Source organism: Sarcophilus harrisii, chromosome 1, assembly GCF_902635505.1.
Source record: "Sarcophilus harrisii chromosome 1, mSarHar1.11, whole genome shotgun sequence".
In the NCBI taxonomy this organism is placed as follows: domain Eukaryota; kingdom Metazoa; phylum Chordata; class Mammalia; order Dasyuromorphia; family Dasyuridae; genus Sarcophilus; species Sarcophilus harrisii.
In genome coordinates this window covers 88,112,302-88,126,678 of record NC_045426.1, presented here as the reverse complement: position 1 = coordinate 88,126,678, position 14,377 = coordinate 88,112,302, and the positions used below count along the sequence as shown (strand labels likewise).

The 14,377-nt window shown below is 40.1% G+C and overlaps 1 protein-coding gene across 12 annotated transcripts in view; it reads left to right on the top strand.

Annotated features, from left to right (window-relative positions):
• The window catches only part of OBSCN (obscurin, cytoskeletal calmodulin and titin-interacting RhoGEF), a 324,327-nt gene that overhangs the window by 41,016 nt on the left and 268,934 nt on the right, over window positions 1-14,377 (top strand). For all 12 annotated transcript variants that reach the window (XM_031960192.1, XM_031960208.1, XM_031960173.1 and 9 more), the window contains exons 9-13: window positions 4,043-4,318; window positions 5,684-5,959; window positions 7,313-7,588; window positions 10,689-10,964; window positions 12,323-12,598. In XM_031960192.1, the coding sequence (XP_031816052.1) occupies window positions 4,043-4,318; window positions 5,684-5,959; window positions 7,313-7,588; window positions 10,689-10,964; window positions 12,323-12,598 (1,380 nt within the window). The remainder of the gene's footprint in view (window positions 1-4,042; window positions 4,319-5,683; window positions 5,960-7,312; window positions 7,589-10,688; window positions 10,965-12,322; window positions 12,599-14,377) is intronic.

Here is a 14,377-nt window from a genome sequence, read left to right as displayed (position 1 = left end):
CCACTATGTGCTGAATTGGAATTTGAACTGGAATCCTCTCACTCCAAATCTGTGGGATCTATGTCATTCTCAAGTACCAGATTATAGTGATTTAAGTTGAATTAACTGTTTTTTTTCTAATAAGCACATTGCTGGATGGTTGTGTTTAGTTCTGGGCACCACATTTTATTTTGTTTATTTTGAATGAAGAAAAAGGCATTTATTAAGCATTTACTGTATATTAAGCTCTATACAAAGTGCTGGGATACAAATAGAAAAAAGCGAGACAGGCTTGGTTCTCAAGACATTTACCCTCTAACTGGAGGCAACAAGGCATGAAAGAAAGTTCAGGCAGATAGGAAGTCCTGGAAACTTTAAGGATGCAGTGGTGGGGTGGATAATGATGATGATAATAATAGCTAGCATTTATATAACACCTACTATAGGATTTGAACTTGACTCTTTTTAACTTCAGTCCCAGTGCTCTATCCTATATACTAGTTGTAAGCCTCAGAGGATGCTACATTTTATGAAGGAGTGTGACAAATTAGAACATGTCTATAGGAAATAATGAGAAGAGGATCGGATCCCATGTTACCTTCATTTTAGTTTAACAAGAATGTATTAAATGCCTGCTATGTGCAAGGGAAAGAAAGAGTAAATGAAAAAGTCTCTGCCTTCAAGAAGCTTGCATTCTCTTGGGGTTGGAGGTGGTTTATAACATTTAAAGAGCTAAATAAATACACTATATTTTGAGGAAGGAATAGCTCATCCAAGAGGAATAGATTAATTGATTTCCCATCATTTTCCAGCAGATAAAAGAGAATCATTAATTTTTTCATGTCTAAATTCTATATTTTATTGTTATATCCCTAAACACAGCTAGCCATAGCTTAGACATTTAGATTCTTATTCCTTGACCACAAAGTCACCACCTAAGTAATTGGGATGTCCTTAGGAGGGAACTGGACAATAGCAATATAAATATTGGCAGATACCCAATGCCTTCTTGGTTTATCCTTGCTCCTCAAGGAAAACAACTCCACTCTATGAGGATTTGTTGACAAAACTGGGGTGTTTAACCTGGGAAACTAAAGGCTTCTTTTGATTTGGGGATCATGATTTCTGTCTTCAAGTATAAAAAGATCTGTTGTGTAAAACAGGCATTATATATATATATTGAGCTGGGTAAAAGATATAGAAAGGCAGAATCGGGCTTGATATAATTGATCAATTGGAACTGTCTACAAATGGAAGGGGCTGTCTTGTGAGGGAGTTAGTTGTCCATTACTGGAGGTATTCTAGTAGATTTTCAGTGAAGATCATTTGTGACTAGGATGTTGAGAGGAGGTTGCTGTCAGAGGTCTCAGAGAGCTCTTCTAACATAGAGATTCAATGATTCTATGAGGGGTCAGACAAAATGCAGGAATTGCATACCTTGAAGTTTTTTACAGTTTTGAGAGGCAGCTTGCATAGTTGATAGCCAGTTGGCTAGGAATAACTGCCTCTTGCAGCTGTGTGATGCTAAGAAGGTTTCTTAACTCCAATGCTCCTAGGCAATCTCTAGACCACAAGCAATATAGAGCAGGTAAGAGGGAGTAGTTTTCTCATAGGTAAGTTCCCTATATGTGTAAAATTGCATTTAAAAATAACAACAACAAAAACCCATATTCTAGGTAATTGTTAGCATTTATCATTATTACTGGGGCAGCTAGATGGCACAGTGGTTAGAGTGCTAAACCTGGAGTAAGGAAGCCTCATATTCCTGAATACAAGTCTGAACTCAAGTACTCACTAGCTGTGTGCAATAATTTAACCCTGTCTGCCTGTTTCCTCCTCTGTAAAATGAACTGAAAAAGGAAAGGGCAAACCACTCTAGTATCTTTGCCAAGAAAACCCCAAATGAGATCACAAAGAGTCATACATACCTGAACAATAACAATAGCATTTAAAAAAATTATTTATTTATTACTATAATGAGCTATTAATAAAATTATTAAAATAAAGTCATTTACAGTTTATTTTATTAAACATTATTTAAAATTATTAAAATAATTTATTTTTGGTTGATTATGAAATGATCATTATTATTTAGAATAACATTATAATGCTTTTTTATTATTATAAAGGAAATAGAGATGGGCAATATATTAGGAAGGACAATGGTTTGATATAATAATAATACCTAGTATTTATATAGTACATCCTTGGGAGGTAGTTCTTATGATTATCATCATTTTGCAGATGAGGAAACTGAGATGCAGAAGTTAAGACAGGTAGCTAGTATCTGAAGCTCCATTTGAACTCAGGGCTTCCTGACTGCATGCCTAGCACTTAATCCATAGTTTTGGCTTTCTTTTATAACTATATATATAAAATAACTTTGGACTAGTGATAAAAATGACCTTTCTGGATCTTGGTCCAGCAAAATGAGGGAATTGGTGTCAAATAGGACTTCTTACTTTTTGTGTGTCATAACTAATTCTTTTTTTTTTTTTTTTTTCCTAAGGCAATTGGGTTAAGTGACTTGTGCAGGGCCACAGGAAATGTTAAGTGTCTGAGGTCACATTTGAACTCAGATCCTCCTGATTCAGTCCTGGTACTCCATTCACTGCGCCACCTAGCTGCCCCATCATAACTAACTTTTGATCAGTCTAGGAACCCCTTTTCTGAAGAATGTTTTTAAGTATATTAAAAAATTACAGAACATCATAGGAAAGGAAGGAAACCATCTTTATTGAAAAAAAGTATCAAAACATTTATTTTATTTTTTTTTATTCTTTTTTTATGCATGGGTAATTTTACAGCATTGACAATTGCCAAACCTTTTGTTCCAATTTTTCCCTCCTTCCCCCATCCCCTCCCCCCGATGGCAGGTTGACCAATACATGTTAAGTATATTAAAGTATAAATTAAATACAATATAAGCATACATGTCCTAACAGTTATTTTGCTGTACCAAAAGAATCGCAGTTTAAAATAGAGTACTATTAGCCTGTGAAGAAAATAAAAAATACAGGCGAACAAAAATATAGGGATTGATTTATAGTCATCTCCCAGAATTCTTTCGCTGGCTGTAGCTGGTACAATTCATTATTTCTCTATTGGAGCTGATTTGGTTCATCTCATTGTTGAAGAGGGCTACATCTATCAGAATTGATCATCATATAGTATTGTTGTTGAAGTATATAATGAAGTATATATAATTGTTGTTGAAGTATATATAATGGTCCTGCTCGTTTCACTCAGCATCAGTTCATGTAAGTCTCTCCAGGCCTTTTTGAAATCCTCTTGCTGGTCATTTCTTATAGAACAGTAATATTCCATAACATTCATATACCACAATTTAGTATGAAAATATTTAAAAGAGCCAAGATCATAGACTCCAGGCTAAAATCCCCTGGGACTCCTAGAACCCTCCTAGCATGAAAGCATATGATCTATAATAATATAGAGATGGAAGAGCCCTGAGAGAGGGTTTAGATTGATTCCTTTGTTTTGGAGGAGGGAACGGAAGCTAGAGAAGTTAGAACTTTCCTGTGATCGTTTAATAGACAATTTAGAAGAATATGAGGGAAACCACTGGAAACTGAGCTAGGCTTATCTCAGCATCTGGCACTTAGTTGGTGCTTCATAAATATTTATTGATTGACTGACTGAGGCGCAGAACATTTGATGAGTGGAACAAGAGTTGAAGACACTGGTAGGAGTTTGAAGATGGGGGCAGTGCTGACTATGATAGCTGTTTTAGGGTTTCCTCTTCCTATTATGTGTGCTGGAGAGAGAAGTGTCTTGGTCCAGGCTGTTGATCCTGAGTCCTCATCCATCATGTAGTGGGATGAGGAATAAGTGAGAAAGAAGCTTTGAAATCAGATCCAGCCTGGTTCTGATTATCTCCATGGTGCCCGCTGGGCTTGCTTTGGCTCCTATCCTAGAGAATGGGGCTGGAGCCACTGCCCTACCTAACTGTCCCAGCTCCTGTGACTGGGAATGATGGTCTAGCCGTGAGAACCACCTCTGGACCTTTCTATAGCAATGACACCTCCTTCCTTTCCTCCCATAGATAAAGCAGTGACGTTCATCAACAAGCCAGCATCACCTCCCGAGGTGATTGTCAGCCCTGGGGGGCAGCTGGAGCTGGCCTGTGAGGTGTCTGAGGCTGGTGGCACTGTAGTGTGGAAAAGGGAGCAGAAAGAAGTGAGGAAAGACCAGAGGACCGAGATCCACACGGAAGGCACTCGGCGGACCCTCATCCTGCACCGGGTGACCCAAAATGACCAGGGCACCTACAGTTGCCATGCTGGGGATGACCACGTCACTTTCAACGTCCGGGTACAAGGTAAGAGGGGGACATAAGAGTCCTGGTTGTTGCTCTTCCTTCCCTCCGGGAAAAGGATCAATCTATCAATTAATTGATAAGCATTGATTAAACCTTTACTCTGTGCTAGAGGTAGTATGGTCCAATAAGAGCTATCCTTGAAGCCAAGCTCATCTCTGGTACATACTGGCTGTGAGATCCTGAGCCAATCGCCTAACCTCTCAGTACCCTGGACAGCTCCCCAAAGACTAAGGTTCTGAACCACATTGGTAGAGGGAGTTTCCTCACTTGAGAAAGTCCTTATACCAACAAAATCAAATCAAAGATCAAAGAAATGAACACAAAGAACTTTCTGTGTTCTTTTCCAAGGAGCTCCCATTCTAATGAAAAGTTCTAGAAACAGGACTCGTTTTGGGCACAGGGATCCTACTCATGGTGAATCTCTTTTTAATCAGGGCTTTCTCAGCTTGTTGCCCTCCTGGGCCAAATCATTCCAGGAACTGAAAGCAGGGAAACCAGGTATTACTGAGAGCGATTAAGCAGGCAATAGGTAGATAAGCATGTGAATAGACACGAGTAGCTCTGGAGTAGGCTGAATATTAAATTCCTCTGAAGAGTCTAATGTCTTTCCTGTCTTGGAATTTCATTTAGCTAATAACTTCAGCAGAATATGCTTCCTTCTCACCCCTCAAACCAATGAAACCCCAATCTGAATGGGAGGAAAGAATAAAAGCAAGGGATTCCATTCCTTCCAGACCCAGTATGTGAGGAGTCCTCTTACACTATTTGTTCATGCATAGCTATGTAAAGTCTTTCAAACATGGTTCTAGCGCTGCCTCTGATCCCCTTTCATTTGTCTCTTTCCCTCTCTGAATTTGTTTCCTCATCTACAGAATGATTGTTGGACTAGCAGGTTGCTAAGTTTCCTTCTGGATCCGACATTTTATGCTCTAGGATCCAAGATTTCTTCCATTTCTAACAATTCTATGTGTTAAATTAAGGTTCTTTCTATTTACATTAAGTCCTTCTCTATCTCTATGATTCTTACTATTTATTGAGATCAAAATGAATAGAATGTAATTATTCCTGTGGATACAACAGGAATGTCCAAAGACATAAGGAAGAGGTGATGAGTACTATAACTCATTATAGAGTTATTATAGAGAGGCAGAGATTAGGAGGCTCAAGCTTCTTTATTCTCCCCTTTCCTATTCTTGAGAAGAGTTTAAGAGTGGGGATTGGCTGGGGGGCAATCTGCTGGATCTTATTGGAAGGACATGAAACAAGAGTGATGTAGGGGGAAGAGGACAGGTAGAAATCTGAATTTTACCGGCTTTCAGGACATTTAGTGATGTTGCCTTTATTCTTTCCCTCATCATCCTCTAGAACCTTCATCAGTATTTTCCAAGGAGCAGCAGGCACAGAATAAAGTGCAGGTGGTGTCTGGGGAAAGCGTTACCTTGAGCTGTGAGGTGGCTCAGAACGAGACAGAAGTGACCTGGTACAAGGATGGGAAGAAACTCAGCTCAAGCCAGAGGGTTCATCTGGATGTCAAAGGCAAGAGCCGGCAGCTGGTGGTGAAGCAGGTGGGGAAAGCAGATGCTGGAGAATACACCTGTGAGGCCGGGGGCCAGAAGGTCACCTTCCACCTCAGCATCAAAGGTAAGTGGACTTTCAGAGTTGCTGAATGCATCTTGTTGCTAATGGCAGCAGTGGGTGATGGATAATCTGGAAACTCCAAGGCTGCTCATTGGAATGCAGCTCTGGGACCACCACTAGGTCCAACACTCTTATTTTATAGATGAAGAAACAGAGTTTGAGAAAAGTGCCTTACCCAAGATTACACAGCTAGTAAGTATTAAAAGCAGAATTTGAATTCGGGTCCTCCTGATTCCAAACTCAGCATTGTGTCTGCTTCCCCACATAGCTATGTCTTCATCCTTTGTACCTCTTTTGCCTTTCCCAACCTAGGCATTTAACCCATTATTAACACAGTCAGCAGCTTCTCTATCCCTTTCATGTCAAACAAATAAGGAAGATAGTACTGAGAATCTTTGCTTTATGGAACACATTTATTCAAGCAAAGTTGAATTCAGTCTATGAGAGTGGAACCAATTTTCTTATTGCCTCCTATTATAAAATTATTAATAATAATATTAATAAAATCAAGTTCCCACTACAATTTTTAAAAACTCCTATCTATTCATTTGAAACTTTCCATATAGAAGGAATTAAAACAATATATAATCTTATGTCACTTCGTCTTTGTATATCCAAGAACTAGTACCTTTCCTGCACATAGTAGGTGTTTAGTACACATTTGTTCTTTTGACTGAATTATAGTTTATTAGCAACCTTCTGATACAGAATGTCCATTCTGGAGAGGATCTCAGAGATCATCTGGCCAAATTTTTTCCTTTCACAAACCAGAAAATTGAAGCAGTGAGATGGTACAGGGGATAGGACCTGCAGTCAGGGAAACCCAAGTTCAAATCTGGTCTCAGACATTTATTTAGATGTATGATACTGAGCAAGTTGCTTTGCCCCATTTTCCTCATCTATAAAATGGGGAATAGCACCTACTTTCCAGGGTGGTTGTGAGTATAAACTGAGATAATATTTATAAAGTCCTTTGTAAACCCTTAAAACACTGTAGAAATGCTAACCATTACAATTATCATCATAATGAATCATTCCTATTAGCCTCTTACTTTTTAACATTTTTAGAATTTTGGGCATAGTTCTGACTCTGAGATTCTCCCTTTCTTTCTCTTATCCAGCCCTTAAAAAATTCTCCCACATCAGGGGGTCCCTCTGATTCCACAATTGTAGTCTGCAGAACTCATTTTTTTAATCTAGATACTGATAGCAGATTTATAGTCTCACATTTCAGCAGGAGGTACCAATTTCTACCATCAGGGCATTAGGGTCTGAAAACTAATCTCTACAACTTTGGTTTCTGTGAAATGAATTAGGATCCTGTATCCCTGATGCTATGTTTCATCCCTTTCACAGAATCTGTGGCTGTGTTTGCCAAGGAACAGCAGATAAAGAATAAGATGGAAGCTGTGGCCGGCAGCAGTGCCATCCTGAGCTGCGAGATGGCCCAGGCCCAGACGGAGGTGACCTGGTACAAGGATGGGAAGAAACTGAGCTCTAGCCAGAAGGTGCACATGGAGACCAAGGACCGGAGTCGGCAGCTGGTGGTACAGCAGGTGGGGAAGGCTGATGCTGGGGAATACACCTGTGAGGCCGGGGGCCAGAAGGTCACCTTCCATCTGGATGTCAAAGGTCAGCCACTTTTGGGAGAGGGAATGGAGTAATGTCTTCTGATTCAGGTGTGTGTGTGTGTGTGTGTGTGTGTGTGTGTGTGTGTAGTTCTACACTAAGATTTTTAGATTATCTTATGTATCTTCTAACTACCACATCTCTGCACACACTTTTACCTATCATGTTTCTTTAATTTATCAAAGCTTAAAACTGCACTAAGACTTCTAAAACGCCCTATTTATTTTATATGAGAAAATCTGATAATCAAAAAAGACAGATATGGTAGAGAGATTTTGGTTGAAAATCTGTGGGGACAGAAGCAGGAGTATTTTTGTCTTCAGAGTATGCTCTAGACCACCTAGACATAAGGGGGATATAGATAAAGAACTGGCAAACAACCAAAAGTCTGGCACAGAGAGAGGCATGTTATGGGAGTTATGGAAGACTTCAATTATCCATACATGTAATGGAATTCCTTCTCTGCTAGAAGAAAAGCCAATCATTTATTGAAAAATTTTTTTTATTTCAGAGGTAGCAGAACCACAAGGGGTAATTTTTCTTGTTCTGAGGTAGAAATGAGGAGAAACTTTGGAGAAAGTGAATATTACCTCTGAGAGTTTATGAAAGAGTAGGAAGAGAAGTTGGGCAAAATGCGAACTCGACTTTAGGAGAATTGATTTCAAAGGGTTCAGAGAAAGCATCCCATGATTAAAATGCTATAGGAAAAGTCAATCCTGGACGGATGAAAAGCATTCAGGACCAAAATTCTGAACACAGACACACTAGAAATGAAAAAGAAAAAAGGGAATTATCAACCAGCCATTAAGCATTTATTGTATATTTATATAATAATTATTTATACAATAAGCATCTACTATGTGCCACTCACTATGCTGTGCTGAAAAGGTTAATGTGGATGCCCAGGGAGATCTCCAACCACCTTAGGTGATAAGAACCTTTATATGAATGAAGGAGGCAAAGGCTTGTAATAAAGGATGACTAAAGAATATTACTGTAAGAACTATGTGCTAAAAGCTCACAATGAATTTTTTTAATTTATAATTTTTACTTTCAGTTCCAAATTCTTTACCTTCCTCTACTTCCTTCCCTACCCATTGAGAAGGCAAAAAATATGACACTTATTATAGCATGAAGAAATATTTATTACAGTATTATACTATGAAGTAATATTTCCATATTAGCCATGTTGAAAGTGGAGCAAGAAATATGCTTCAGTTTGCATTCAGTTCATCATTTGTCTCTCTGGGAGTAAAAAGCATTTACTCACAATAAGTTAAAGCTGATGAGGAACACTAAGAACAAAATAAAGTACTTTTTGGTTTTTTTAGTTGCTCTGTGGAAAAGACTTGGTGGTGTTGGGGTAATAACTGACAACAGAGAGAAGGCAGAACAGATAACATCTTATTTTGATTCTCTTTTCTTTGCCAAGGAAACTGTCCTTTGAAATGGAAAGGACAGAGCAAAAGTTGTTAATAAAAAAATAATAAATAATCAAATAAGTAAACTTTTATAAAAAGCTGAATAGGCAGAAAGAGTGCATATGTCTGTTTTTAATGAATTCAAATTACCTGGAACAGATGAAATATTTTTTCTGGTACTTGAAATACTTGTTAGATATGATTGTTAAGCTGCCATTAATGAAATTTGAAAAGCTGTGGGAAACAGAGAATGTACTGGAGAAGGAATAGAGAAGGGCAAATGGGATTTCAGCAAAACATTTGATAAAGTGTCTCTTGATAGTCTGTATAAAAGATGGGAGAGATATGAATTAGGTATTAATATAAGAAATGGAGACAAACCTGGTTGAATGGCAGGATCTGAAGAGTAGCCAGTATTGATTGATTATCACTTTGGCAGGAAATATTTAGTGGAGTTCCCCAGGGACCTGTGGTTGGCCTTGAACTGTTTAATATTTTTATTTATGACTTATGTAAAAGCATTGATAGCATGTTTATTCAATTTACAAATAAAATCTGGGAAAGATAGTGAACACACAAGATGACAAAGTCAGGTTTCAAAAAAGATTTTGATAGGCTAGAATCATGGGCTAAATCTAGTACATCTTTAAATGTAAAACCTTATCCTTGGGTTCAAAAAGACAAATCCACAAGAACAAGACTTTGGAGGCATGGGAGATAGAGATGAGAGAAAAGTTTAGGAGAAAAAAGATTTAGGGATTTTGATGGGCTGAGAGCTCATTAGAAGTCAGTCAGCAGTGTCAGATGGTAGCTAAGAAAGCTAAATCAATCTTGGGGTGTGTTAAGAGCACTGTATCTCTCAAGAATAAGGAGGTAATATTCTGTCTGCCCTGCCCTGCCCTGTCAGACTATCCTGGAATATTGCATTCAGTCCAAGGTATCACATTTTAGGAAATATAAAATTAGAAGAAATCCATAAGAGAAAACTAGAATAGTGAATGGTCTTGAATGCATTCTATATGAAGATGATTGGAGCTAAATATTGGGATATTTAGCTTGGAAAAGAGAAAAATCTGGAGGAGTCTTTCCCTCATTGTCTTTGACTATTTGCAAGCTACTCAAGTGAAAGAAGAATTAGACTTGTTCATTTGAACCCAGAGGGAATAGAACTAGAAATAAAGAGTATAAGCTGCAAAGAGATAAATTAGAGTTTGAACAAAAAAAAAGTTCCTGAGCACTCCAGTTATCCAAAAGTGGAAGGTGCCATCTTGGGAGAGTGTGGGTTTTTCCTCATTGGAGGTCTTCAAGCAAAGATGGGGTGACAACTTCTTGGTTATGTTGTAGTAGGGATTGTTTTTTTTAGATCTCAGTTGTAGTCTCTGAAATTCTGTCATTCTGTGATTTATAGCTCTGGATTTCTTCTTGTTCTCATCCCACCACCTTAGGGAATTCTGCTGCCCAGGGAATCCCCCTGATCCTACTCATAGAATTTCTAGAACTCAGCTCTTCCTTTTTCATGTAAATATTCATTGTCTGGTAGAGCAGGGCTGCAGTACCCCGGCCCCAAGGTGTCACTCAGGGCACTCCGGCCTGATTATGATTTCTAAAATTTCTATTTCCATAAAGTGAGCCAGTTTCCTGTGTGGTGGGTTCTGGACTCTTATGTTCATCCTTTTTTCCAGAGAGTGTGTCAGTCTTTGCCAAGGGGCAGCAGACAAAGAACGAAGTAAAGGCCATGGCCGGCAGCAGTGCCATTCTAAGCTGTGAGGTCGCCGCGGCTCAGACAGAGGTGACCTGGTACAAGAACGGCAAGAAATTGAGCGCCAGCCAGAAAATATGTGTGGAATCCAAGGACCGGGGCCGGCAGCTGGTGGTGCAGCAGGTGGGGAAGGAGGATTCTGGGGAGTACACCTGTGAGGCTGGGGGCCAGAAGGTCACTTTCCGTCTGGATGTCAAAGGTCAGTAAACTGGAGTAGAGGATGAAAATGAAAATGTCTTCTGATTCAGAGGGTGCATGTATGCATGTGCTTGTGTGTGTGTGTGTGTGTGTGTGTGTGGGGGAGAGACAGAGAAAGAGAGACAGAAACAGAGACAGGGACACAGAGAGAAACAGAGACAAAAACAAGATGAGACACACAGAGACAGAGAGAGAGAGAGAGAGAGAGAGAGAGAGAGAGAGAGAGAGAGAAAGGGAAAGAGAGAGAAAGGGAAAGAGAAACAGAAAAAGAGAGAGGTGAGGGGAGAGGCAGACAGACAGACAAATAGATAAAGAGACAGAGATAGCTGCTGTGAGGAGATTCAGAGGCTCCTTGTGCTGGTCATCTGGCTGGCACAATACCTTGCCAGGCATTCAGTCCCTTGGAAACAGCCCTGCTTCTTTTCACCCCTCCCCACCACAGCCCTGCCTCTAGCCTTAGTATCCCCAGTCTTTCTCTGCCATTATCTAGAAATCCTTGATGCCATGGCTGTGGAAAGGTGAGGAGAAGAAACCATAAGCCAAATGAGGGTTTATTCTAGGGTCAAGTTGAATAAATCAGAAAAATGTAGCAGTAGAGCCTTTTGGCTTTATGGAACTGATGTGCACAAAGATGGAGTCATCCTGTAGAGTATGTCAAGTTGTTCTGCTGTCTCCTATTAGAAAAGCAGATTGTGTTGCCATGCCAAACAATTACTCCCTAGTCCACTGTGTTCTAGTTTTTGATAAGGAATGATGATGGTAGTCTGTTCTGCAGCATGCTGGGTATTATAGAATGACAGTGATGTTCTGTCTACTAATAGTCATCATAAATTCATAGAATGTCAGAACTGTAAGGGACCCTACATTAGTGAATCTTGAGAGAGCTTAAGTGACCAGGGTCACCCAGCTAGTAAGTGTCTGAGGCTGGATTTGAACTCCAGGCCCTTCAATCTAGGCACTCTGGCCACTTAGACATTTATAATGTAGCACATAAGACCTCAAACCTGGGAAGGCTTAAAGAAGTCAGCTGGTCCAGTGTCCTGCTTTTACAAAGGAGGAAACTCAGTAACTGTATCTCTTGTCAGTTTGCCATTTTTTTATGGTGTTTCTTAGAGGGTTATAGAGCATTCTCCCCAACTTCTTTGCATCTCCCTCATCAGAAGGTTCCCCTGATTTGGCTCCCTGTGTCTTCTAGAGCTCACACCTTCCTTCTTTCATCAGAACAACTACGCTGTCTGAGGGAGCAGAATCATAGTCTCGCACTTTGGCGGAGATTACGTGACCTCCAAAACTTCGCTTTCTGAGAAATGACACAGTGACTGTCGTGTGTTTTGACTTTATGTGTCTTCCCTTCCCCAGAGCCCCCAGTGGTCTTTGCCAAGGAGCAGCAGACTCAGAACAAAGTGGAGGCCGTGGCCGGCAGCAGCACCACTTTGAGCTGTGAGCTGGCCCAGGCCCAGACGGAGGTGACCTGGTACAAGGATGGGAAGAAGCTGAGCTCTAGCCAGAAGGTGCACGTGGAGGCCAAGGGCCGGAGTCGGCAGCTGGTGGTGCAGCAGGTGGGGAAGGCAGATGCTGGGGAGTACACCTGTGAGGCTGGGGGCCAGAAGGTCACCTTCCGTCTGGATGTCAAAGGTCAGCTGCTCTGGGTGTTGGGGATCTGATTCAGGTGTGTGTGTCTGTGTGTGTGTGTGTGTGTGTGTGTGTGTGTAACTATACTTGGAACTTTATGCAATTCTTTACATTTTTGTGAAGTGAAGAATTTGGATTATAAAGCTCTCAAATCTCAGTTTCCTTTTCTGTAAAATGGGGATAATAATAACATCTGCCCCACAGAGTTGTGAAAATCAAATGACATAACATACATGAAGCATTTTGCAAATATCAAAATGATATATAATTGTTAGTTACTATTATTATTATCTTTAAGGTCTTTTCCAGCTCAAAATACTATTGTCACCTGAGACCCAATATCCTTATTGACTCTGGGCTCAAACCAACCAGGTCTAATCCTAAAGGCATAATCAAAAGAGGCTCAATTTCTTTCTTAGCTCATCATGTCCCCACCCCAGAGTTTTACTGCAGGAAAGTCTCCAAAATGAAGCTTGTGTTAGATTTCCCCAAATATGGAGAACAGGGTTCCTGACAGCCCCAAGGCACATAATATAGATGCTGGTTTTGGGAAAACAGCAGTCCATGTAAAGATCCAGAAACAAAGTTTTCATCAGCTGCTCCTCTAAAGATAAGCACTTTGCAGGACTGATGGACAGCCAACAGTATGTCCCAGGCCAAGCCCCACAGGGTTATTGGGTTCAGAGTGAATGTAAATAGCAGTTGTTTCTATTCTGGTCAGAAAGTCTGAGGATCTTCCCCTTCTAGATTGACTTTTTTTTGACTAGGTAAATAAGACCATTCATTGCCTCATTTCATACCTAGCCATAATCACTGATTGGACATTTCCTCAAATTGAGATCTGTTAAAGACCTTATCTTAAAAAGACCAAGCTCTTCCACTGCATCCATGGCCAACTCCAGTTTTCCTGATTTTTCTCTGGCCACTGGACCCAGATGGCTTCCAAGGAAATAAATGAGACTGGTGACTTTGCACAGTCCTCCCTCACTTCAGTCCAATTAACTTACACTTCACAGCGTCACCTCCCTGATGTCATGATCACCTCTGAGAAAGAAAGGCAAAGAACAACAACTTGAGCTCAGGAATTCTGGAAATTGTAGTTGCTTCTGGGGCAGTACCATCCTTGAGGGTGGTGCTGCCAAGAAATCTTCCTTCTCTGTCTAGAATATATTAGGAATCAAAGTGCCTAGGGTATTGAAAAATCTCTCTTCTGCAGAAAAGTTTGGGGTTCACATTGTCCTGATATCTCCTGAATCTCATTCTGCCATATCCTCTATTATATGTCACCATTAATTGCCTGGGGAGGGGAAAAGAGAGAAGGACAAGGAAAAGAGAGCATCTTTCCCTCATTTCCTTAATGTACTCCAAAAGAAAACTCTCAAGAGCAAGAGAACCCCCTGAATTGCCTCATAGCTCAAAGGGGCCACAAAGGAAGTGGCAGCTCCTCCAATAAGTCCCTAATGCTTAGTTGCCAATCAACTTCAAAAGAATCTCAGTCATTGGGGACCAAGCAGAAGAGTTCTGGGGTGAGGTGGCTCTCAGTTAGGTCCCAGTATACAGGTCTATCTTCCCTGAGATGTTGAGTCTCAAATGCCTCCAAACAAAGAGACACACTGGATAATCTCATGAAGTTGATACAGGGCTCCCCACCAATTCCACTTACACTATAAGTAGTTGTTAGTCCATATTTTAGATTTATCTTTCTTATGGTTTTCATGCAAAATAAATTAGAGAAAGGAAACTATGTTTTGCCTTTTATAATAGATAAGTAGATAGATGTGT